Source organism: Cryptomeria japonica, chromosome 10, assembly GCF_030272615.1.
Source record: "Cryptomeria japonica chromosome 10, Sugi_1.0, whole genome shotgun sequence".
Classification (NCBI taxonomy): domain Eukaryota; kingdom Viridiplantae; phylum Streptophyta; class Pinopsida; order Cupressales; family Cupressaceae; genus Cryptomeria; species Cryptomeria japonica.
Window position 1 is genome coordinate 570927620 of NC_081414.1, and position 10264 is coordinate 570937883.

At 36.5% G+C, this 10264-nt stretch overlaps 1 protein-coding gene across 1 annotated transcript; it reads right to left on the reverse strand.

The window, feature by feature from the left end:
* Positions 1 to 6975: 6975 nt before the first annotated feature.
* Positions 6976 to 10010, reverse strand: LOC131027722 (uncharacterized). The gene is made up of 8 exons (XM_057957808.2): positions 9725 to 10010; positions 9552 to 9611; positions 9238 to 9431; positions 9077 to 9143; positions 8698 to 8863; positions 7640 to 8265; positions 7454 to 7535; positions 6976 to 7360 (listed from the first exon to the last, which is right to left on the reverse strand). The coding sequence occupies exons 1-8, from the start codon at positions 9769 to 9771 to the stop codon at positions 7220 to 7222; spliced, it is 1383 nt and encodes a 460-aa protein (XP_057813791.2). The 5' UTR covers positions 9772 to 10010; the 3' UTR covers positions 6976 to 7219.
* Between the last annotated feature and the right edge of the window lie 254 nt (positions 10011 to 10264).

Sequence of the window (10264 nt, forward strand, 5' to 3'; positions counted from 1 at the left end):
CCTTGTTTACAATGCATCAAATCAATCAAACTAACTTTAGGACTTATATTGTTTTGAAATTGTTGAATGAAAGCATTTGCAAGTTGTTCGAAAGAAGTAATAGAATAAGAAGGCAACGAGCAATACCATTGTAGGGCTTTGTCTCTTAATGTTCTGGTGAATAGTTTTGCAAGCAACCTTGGGTCGTAAGCAAAATCAGTACAAATTGTTTGAAAAGTCTTAACATGTGTTAGAGGATCTCCTTTACCATTATAAAGTTCCAAATGCGGGATTTCAACATGCTTAGGAGGAATAGCTTGAACAATGTCAAGAGAAAGTGGGCTCGCAACATCAAATGTGGGCACACTAAACTTAGATTGATTCATAGAGGCAATTTGTTGCTGTAAAGAAGAGACAGTTTGTGCAAGATTATTAATGGTCGCTTCAGTCGAAGAATTCATATTGGATGTGTTAGATTGAGATGGAGGTGTGATGTTATTGAAAGATGGTAAAGAGTAAGGTGGTGGGACCCTATGATAGTCAACCATAGGGGATGATTGGATAGGAGGAACACTACAAGGAGGAATGGAATGATTAAATGAATTGCCCCCTTGCATCATGTTCATTTGTGAAGATGTAATAGGAACACTTATTGAAGGAATGAATGAAGAAGTCAGATTGAATGAAGGAATAGGGTTAATTGAAGAAGGAGGATTGCCCCCATGACTGGTAATCACAGGAGGAATGTCTTGTATAGAGGTAGCCATGATGTTTGATGTAAAGGTAGGTAAACTAGCAATAGGAGTTGTCAAAGGAATAGAATGATTGACTTGTGTAGGAGGCTGTGTATAACCTAAAGATTCAGCACAACTCTTCATAGGCATCACATTCGAATTCACAATGTGTGAAATACCACGCAAAACATCAATTCCATTCTTATCACTTTGAAGCATGCGTTTTAGACCCTCAATTAAAGGAAGAGCTTGACTATCGGGATACTCATGAGACATCCATTGGTGAAAATCGTCAAATTGGTTATCCAATTTGGAAAGTTGTTCAACAGAAACTTCATGGAGAGCTTCTTCATCATTAGGAGGATTAGAGGAATTACCCATGTCCTCGTTAAAAAGACTACTCAAATTAGGTTCCATCTCCTCAGTAGTTAAACCTCGGAAAGACTTAATTCTACGGCTTCGTCTAACGGGAATAGTGTAAGTAGGGCTTATTGTTGTAAAACTCATGCACTAGAGAGAGAGAGAAGATTTTGATTTTAGAGGTGGCAATTTTCAGTAAAACCAGCCAATCTTCCAGATTTAAGCTGTTAAATGCAATCACAACAGTCTCCCGAAATTTCAGAAAAAATGTTCGGGACCGTGGCGCTCGGAGTGCAACACGGTCCTTGCAACTTTTTTTGAAATTTGCAGGGATGAAAGGTATGATGATTTTAGAGCTAATCTGAAAAAATTGAGGGATTTTACGATCTGTAGATAGGCCAAATTAAAGTTGCAAATTCAAAATTGAACCCTATCAAGATTGTCAAAAAATGCAAAATTTGAATTTTGAAAAAGAGAGGGAGACTCAAATTTTGAATTTTATGATTTTAGAGGGAATGTCAAGAGCAATGCAAATTTTGAAATTTAAAAATTGATTCAATTTCACGCAAAATTCAATTTTGAAAGCGGAAATCAAAGTTGTTGTAATTAGGCACTTAATTTCAAAAGTCACAAAATGCAAATATTTGAATAAAGCACTGAAATTTCGAATGAATGCAAATACAATTTTCAGATCTAAGACAGTAAGAACACAATTTTGACACAAAATTTCAGTTTCGATAATTTTTGAATGATTAGGAGCCTTAGACCAAGCAATCACAAGACCAACTTTGACTGTAATTTTGAAAGTGTTATAATTGACAAAATCAGCCAAAATTCTGGATTTTAGCAGGAAAATACAGCAAGATCTCACTCCCGAAATTTTGGAAAAAATGTCGGGGACGATGGCGCTCGGAGTGCAACACGGTCCTCGCTACTTTTTTCCAAATTTTCAGGGATGAAAGATATTGTGATTTTATTGCGGAATCCAAAGTTACAGCTGATTTGGAGATGTTTTGGTCGGTCAAATTGTCGGACAAAGGTTGAATCAAGAGGGTTTCAAAAATTAGGGTTTTGACTTTTAACCACTTAATCTTCAGAATTAAAGCACAAATATGAATTGATAATTTGTAATAGAAGGACAGATCTGAAACAAGCATTAACATTTAGACATTTCGCAAGTTTAATTATTAAAAAGAAATTTTAGGGTTTTAATGCAATCACCTCTAAAACTTTGCAAAAGATCCAACATGGAAATGTAATCAATTTTTTCAGATCTAAGCATGAAAAAACAGAAAGGATGTTCACATCGGGTTCACCAAAATGTAAAGCGGAAAATCGTGGTCGAACCCTAGTTGGTCTCCCCTCTTCTAACTCCGAGGAGAGAGAAGGGAGGTTCGCTAGGATTCGATGGGTTTTCACTTAGGGGGAAGACTTTACATTCAAAAGAGGGGTTGAAACTCATAAGATTCAATCCCACACGATGTAAGATTGGATGCTAAATGAATTTCAAGGGTTAGGAAAGCAAGGCTACCCTCTTTTGTAAAGAATGTTGATTAAGGAAATTAAGCTAAGGATGCATAGAAAGTCATAAAGATTCGCTTATAAACTGAGTTCGGGTTATAGGATGAAGCTGCAGACCTGGAATTAGCAGTAAAATGTCGATACGGCACTGTCCTGCAAATTTGGGCAAAAGTTGTCAGGACGATGGCGCCCGGTGCCACGGTCCTCTGAAAAATCCGCGAAACGAAGGGGGATCTGTTCGTCTCTGCACAAGGATTCCAGATCTTCAATTTCAGCCACGTACCTGCAACCTTGTTCTAAGGATGTTTGTATCCTTATGTGCGAAGGTTTAGATGTTGTATGTTGTAGTATGTAGCATGTAATAAGTGATCTCCTCTTCAATGGTTGAATCCTTGACTTGAATGCAACACTTAGCCTTGAATGGAGACTTGAAATGATCAATTGCTTGAAGGAATGCTTGAATGCTTGAATGCTTGAGTACAGTTTCCACGCCTTTTCCATCATATCGAATGAAAGAGGAAAATTTCATTTATATACTTGTCAATTAGGGCTGATAGACTGATTTTCCCGACCTTAGGCCAACCAGGGAAGTATATTTCCAAATTGCAATCAAAAAGACCCGATATCACTTAGGAAACCGGGCCCAAAATAGGACCCAGGGACCAGGGCGTTGGGCGCCATGGTCCTGGAGGACCAGGGCGCTGGGCGCTCTGGTCCCACCTCCCGGGACATCAGGGTGCAAGGAGGTTCAGGCCAGGGTGCTTGAAAAATGCAGTTTTCAGTGTCGTGAGCGAGTTTTGGGGTCTCCATTCAGGTTGCGTGTTGCGTCACCATCGTGAAGACCGAAATGCAGTCGAAATTGCAAGTGTCGCAATTTTAGGACGCTACAATAACATGCTGCCAAAACTGAGAACCCGTGATGTAAATCTTCATTCTGTCACTCCATATTCTGTAGTTGTCCTTAGTGATTTTGGGACCCTCCTTCCTCATCATCTTCTCGGATGTTTTCCTCAAGCGATTAAGATCCTGCACAAAGAGGACCTAATGCTCTGATACCAATTGTTATTGTGAGGATCCAGTTATTACTGAGCGAGGGGGGGGGGGGGTGAATCAGTGATAACAATAAACTAAAATCTTTCACCAATCTGAAAACACTTCTCAAAAATAGTTCATAACCAGTACCGATAACTACTCAATTAATCACTTAAAGGAAATTTACCAAACTACTCATTCATGCGTTCATCAATATGTAAACAATGTAATGATATCAAATCCATACATAAACAAATCAACCACCATATGAAAACATAGATTTTTCACATGGAAACCCAAATTGGAAAAACCACGGTGGGAATTGGTACCCACAAAATTTTCACTCTTTTGGAATGTGCCCTGTTAAAGGCCTAGCTCAGTTAGGAGCTTTACAATAATGCCCGATTAAGAGCAGACCCTATTAGGAGTCACCCGGTGAAGGGATTTTAACCTCAACCCTGTTAGGATCTCTACCCTATTAGGAGTAACTTTTCTAAAGGATTTAAACTCAAGCTAATGAGCCACCCAGTTAAGGGATTTACAACATCAGGCCTGTTAGGACCTACCCGATTAAGGGATTTACAACATCTGGCCTGTTAGGACCTGCCTAGTAAAGGGATTTTAATACTACTACAACTGTTAGGAAACAACAGATAAATGATCTGATCAATGCACTCTTTGCTTGCGAGTACAGATCCATTTCAGCTCCAATCTGCTTCACACATGCAAACATCTCAATCTAGTTTGGCACACTCTCCTTCTCTGATCACTGACACAAAATCTCTATTCAAACTCGACCTAAATACACTTTACAATTAGGTCGGTTATAAAACCCTAGCAACATTCAAAATAAATTAAATTTACATTTCAGATCATATCAGATCATTACAAATCATTACAAATCTTTATACATATCATTACAATAAAATTCAAGACAATCACAGATGTTGAATGATCATAACACATCACTGCACATCGATCTAATAAGTTGTCAAACCCTTATCACATTCTGCTAAGAAATTCGTTGTTTCCCAAGAAATCTGATCCTTGTACGCGCTTAAATGCAATCTTATCATCACATGCGGTTTTTTACACGTCACCACTAAGTAATGAACATGATAAGATTCGCCGCCAAACCATAAAACATCACCGATCGAAGATATTGTCACTAGTTCTTAAACCCTGCACTAAATATACAACAATCAATTACAAACATGACTTCCAGTTCTCCAAATATGATGTGGTACCTATCATAGACTCATTATAATGTCATAACTATACATTCCAAACCGCAACAACTAACTCAACTTGGATCTATACTGCAATCATCTCCTTCACTGTTCCTGCTTACTGGTTCACTGTCAACTTAGCAGTTTTGCTATCCAACTCAATTTATTACTAGTTAGACTAAACTTAGATAACTTAGATAACTTAGATGATATACCAAACATAAAGAAACATGGTTGCCATCACTGACAACTCAAATAACTGATCATAAAGCATCATATCATAATTATATCATCATATCAACATCATCCTTTACTGGTACATCATCATCTCTATCAGTTATACCAATATGCCAACAAACACATCTATAGTAACCATGGGTTGGGAGGCATTGATAGTACTTTCTTGTGACATAGTGTCTTGATTTTGGGTTTGTATATTTTGGGTTGCGAAGGTTTGTTCACTACTCTTTCAAGCAACTTTGTTTAGCATATAGGAATGATGTTGAAAGTGGGAGGTTATGTAGTAAAAAGTGGGTTTTCATATTGCAAGCCAATCATAAGTCCAGTATGAATATATTGACATTACTAGCACCTTGAGATGTGTTGACTAGAGGTATGCTTATGGGCAATTCTCGAGACATTGATTGTGCTTGGGAAAATCCTAGACCTTGTGTCACAGATTGATCTTAAGGTTCTTTTATCAAAGACACGTCAAAATCGGCAAGAATCTTGGCCCCATTCTAAGCTAGCAATAAGAAATGCCAATTGAGGCCTAACAACATGAGTGAGTTCATGACTTCTAAGACATGTGGATTTTGGTACATAATATCAATTTCTTCTTGGAGTACTATTTCCAAACCTTTTTCGACATTATGAATAGAAAATTGATGCTCTAAAGGTGGCAACAATAATCCACTAGGAGGATTTTGGTAGGAACTAGATAAACCCTAGATTCATGTTGTATGTAGGATTATAAGTGGGATCAAACATTCGATACATCTTTCCCTTTTTTTTTTAACTTCTTTTCAACTGTTTTGGATTTAGGGAGTTGTGTTTGTCTAGAACATGATCTTGTGTCAACCATGCAAGGTTCAGAGAATCGTTTAATGTTGACCTATTGAGTGGGAAAGATGATACTAAGGAGGAAAACTATGACCTTATGAGAATGCAATAAATCTACCTTATGTTTTTGGAGGTTTTTGAACTTTTAAGGATGGTAATGAAATTCAACAAAAGACAATACAAGTACACCAATGTACAATACTATGTTTTTAGAATTTTTTAATTTTAAGGATGGTAATGCAATTAAGAAAATGACAATGAGATCCTATGTTTCTTAAGATTTTTGAATTTTTGAAAGACTTTGGAAAGTGGCTTGTAGATGCAAACCTAAGTAACTAAAAGGAGAATCTAGACCTTGAAACGGGGATGATGAGGATGGAGGATTTAAAATACAATAGATATCTAGAAAAAATATCTCTATATATAATCAACTAAAATACTTATATAATTTTATCTCTCACAACTAAGTATCTAAAATTTAAATATTAGATACATAAGTTTTTACAAATACGAACAATGAGTTTAAAATAAGTAACCCGTGCAAACATATACACAAGCAAGAGAGGTGTAAATGAAACCTTAAATTTAAATTAAACGTTCACTCTCCAACAAGAATTGTAAGGTTCATAACTTAAATGGCCTTCTTTCTTCCTCTTTCTTCGCTAGAGGATATTATCCTACCATTCTTTTTGGACATCAAATTCTTTTTTATGTTTGAATTTTTTTAAATAGTTTAATGGGAGGGCTTTAGGATCATATTTTTAGACAATTCTCATGGAATGAAAATTCATAAATAAAAAATTAAAATGGTTTTTAATAAATAGAAGTATATGTATATTTGTAAACTGTAAGTTGGTATTAAATCTTTTCTCTTAATTATGATTTTAATATTTATGTAATATTTAAAACATTTTAATTTTATTGAAAAATACTTATCTACATTAAAAAATTTAACAAAAATTTAATATAAAAAAAATAAAGTTTCTTCTATTAATTTAAGAAAATATTTTTTTATATTTTTATTTAAAAATCCCCAGTTCTAACTGTAAGAGAAAAATTTATAAACCCTCGTTGAAAGAAATCCTTAATTTCCCATTAGAAATTTTACATAGCTCCTTGGACGATGAAACGATGCCCATAGGAATTGTAAAACACAATGTGTAACAACTTTCCAGTTATACCAATGGCAAGAATGAATATTTTTTTATTGTTTCGACAGAACAGAATACTAGCGATTGGAAACAACAAAATGCAATAAATTTCTGTTTAGCTACCGACTTGTAAAAATACAATGTTCCAAATTCAGCTATCAAGAGAGGATCGCCGCATTCTTTTGAGGGAATTGGCACTCCAGTCAAGCATTATGCTCCCCAAACGTTTGTAAATCGGCGTTTTTAGGTTACTATCCTTTTTGTCTTCTCCAGCTTGAAATTTCTCTGATCCCTGCCACAACTCAAAATGATCCTACCATATCAATATTTGAGACAAAGTTATAAACGATGGGAACTGTAACTACGAATTAACCTTAACAATCACCTTTTCTGTTGGAGACTCGCACATTGATGTTGCATGCATCCCTTCATGTCGTTTACTGCTGCTAGATCTATCTTCCAATCTCCTGCAAATTAGAATTTAAAACAAAAAAACCATTTAGACAATCAATTTAAATGCAATCTTGTTCTTCTTTGAACTCGTAGAATTGGGGTTTAACAAGATTCACACCTGTACTTCCAGCTGTAAGTGACTCTTGGAGAGTCATAATTGTGGTGAGTGCATGGCATTTTGGTGCTGTAGCACAGAAACGAGGGGCCTTCCAACAGAATCACGTCGCCTTTTGGCCAGTTTATGCTGCAAACATCTGAGCCGCTGCTTGGGTCAATTGACCAGAAAGATAATGAATTTACCTCTAGTTTACAGGCTCCGTGATTTACTAGACCGAATATGATGTGCCATAAGTATGCTCCTCCCTGCTCTGGATTTCTCCTGAGACGACTCTTCATAACCATTTCCACTTCTAGATGGGGAGCCGAGTGATTCTTCCGCTGCGAATTTGGGGGAAATCGGGGCCAAGATCGAGGACTATAGGCAATTCTCGCTCCGCCTTTCGGCAGATGTGCGAGGCGAACAGTCTTTTTTGTGTTTGGTGAGTGAATGCACAGCTTGTCGTCTTCAAGTTCGATGATTTCTTCACCCGCATTGTTTTCGGAGGGGATTAATGAGCTCTTTGTGGGGGATTCGTTGTATGAATCGCAAGAACTTTCTTCCTCGTTGTCTGAGAATGTTTGTGGAGAGCACGAACTCTGCTCCGTCAATCGCGGTTCCTCAACCCGTGAAACTTTGTCCGCATTCTGGAAAATTTTATGTTAATCTCCTTACATAAGCTCATCAGAAATTGTACCTTGTTAATAACTTTAAATTTTCCTTAAGCATCGTAGTTAAATTTAAATACTTCCAAATTTAAAGCTTCCTCACAAATTCCCTAGAAATGCCTCGGTTGTTTTTACACAACTCCCTACGAGTATGTGAATTAGGAAAATAGTGAGGAGCATGCAGCGAAAATTCGGTATGCGTTGTGGAGAAATTATTATTCTCTAGATTAACACAGAAATTAATCTAAGCAATAATAATTGCACAGAGGAATTCCGGCTTGATCTAAAGTAGTTAATCCCTAAATTATACTTCAAAATCTGTCATATGACTGAAACTCGTCAAATTAAATAATCGTTAAAGCTTTTAACAAACTTGATCAGTAATTGTGGAATTTCTGCGAACTGAATCACCTTGAGAGTATCTCGGTTGAAGTGTGACAAATCTTCTGGTTTAATTTTATTTTCCCGCTGAAAGCAGTCGAAAATCTGGCACACCGACTTATCGAGAACCGTGAAATCGATTTGTGTAGCTTCAATCATCCAATCTACCCGCTCACTGCCTTCCAAACCGTTTTCCCTGCAAATTTCAACAGAGACGACATTATGAAGGACAGCACGCGTATCTTTGCAACGATTTTAGATCACTTCTGCAACCTGAGGGAAATAATTTTGGCGAAAATAGTGTAGACAAAAAGATTCCAAAAACTAATCATTGCAGTTCAAATTTGGTGAAAAAAAATGTTGTACAATAAAATATTTGTAGTCCGAGAGTACAGGAAAAGATCAGAACCAGGCACTTTGTATGTGCTGAACGAGGATCCTATCCACTTTATTTTCGAGGTCCAATAGCTTTTCCTCTGACAAAATTGAAAACATATATTCCTTATGGCGGAATTTTCAAGAATAAAGATAAATCATGACAACAGAAGTATAAGAAAATCATGCATTTACCTCCTAAAACCCTCTGCAATTTAAGCAATCTATTACAATAAAGCCTTCGAAATTCTATCAGCTTGAGGGCATCGCAGTCCAGGATTCTGGCAGTACCATCCAATATTGAAGCTTTGGAGGCGTTCTCATGGCGAAAAGATTTATATCGATTTGAGAAGAGAGAGGCATTGAGCGCTTTCAGATCTGATATTATCCTGCACCAAAGGCGGAACAAAATTGTCAAACTACGGAAAATGTCCTTCACTGTATTAATTTCTCAAAACATTTTTCCTACTTGTGAATCAAAAGGCGTTTAAAAGAAGGATATAACTGACTTGTTGGTGCAGGAAGGGAATGGATTTCTGTATGGCGCTCCCCATACCGTCTCCTGTATGCTGCCTCATCACAAAGAATTCAACAAAGAATATCAATTTCATTCAAACAATATGCCGGAAAATTATCAGCTAAAGAACAGAACACACGGAATCAAAACAGTCAAGATTCATACAATGAGAACTCGCGCGTAATTTGATCGTCAATTGCGCTCCAAGCCATTATTCTTCTAACAGAAAATTTCCGATGGCTCAAATTGTTGAGAGTTTGCTCAGACTTCAGTACTTGGGTCCCATAAGTAACCGCCTTCACAACAGTTGAACCCGCTATATACGACAGAAGGGGAGAAAATTTTAACTACTGTAAGAACCATGGTTTGATGCTTTTCTTTCTCTTCATTAGGGTAATCTTTATCTTTACTTATTCGATACAATGTCTATAAAGAATTTTTGACCCATTGAAGATTAGGGTAAATGGGTAAATGGGTAAATGTCTCCGGATCGTGCGCAGTATTATCATAGCCCACTTCACCTTTAGCTATTTATTTTTTATTATTAATTGCAATAAAATTGTTTATAAGCTGTGAAAAAAACCGTTTGTGTTGAGTTGGAATGGTTCATGCATATCTCTCTAGGTATGGGCCTATAAAAAAATAAATTATATAATTATAAATAGTCGTTTTTTAAATAATTTTATTTATTTCTATTTGGATATA

Bases quoted from the DNA above. Each gene is read 5' to 3' on its own strand.
- LOC131027722 (XM_057957808.2), bottom strand. From the start codon at position 9,771: ATGGCTTGGAGCGCAATTGACGATCAAATTACGCGCGAGTTCTCATT. The intron at 9,432-9,551 runs GTCAGTTATATC...CCTTTGGTGCAG, and splicing joins TTCCCTTCCTGCACCAACAA to GATAATATCAGATCTGAAAG. The intron at 7,361-7,453 runs GTGATTGTTAAG...GAGTTGTGGCAG, and splicing joins GCGAGTCTCCAACAGAAAAG to GGATCAGAGAAATTTCAAGC.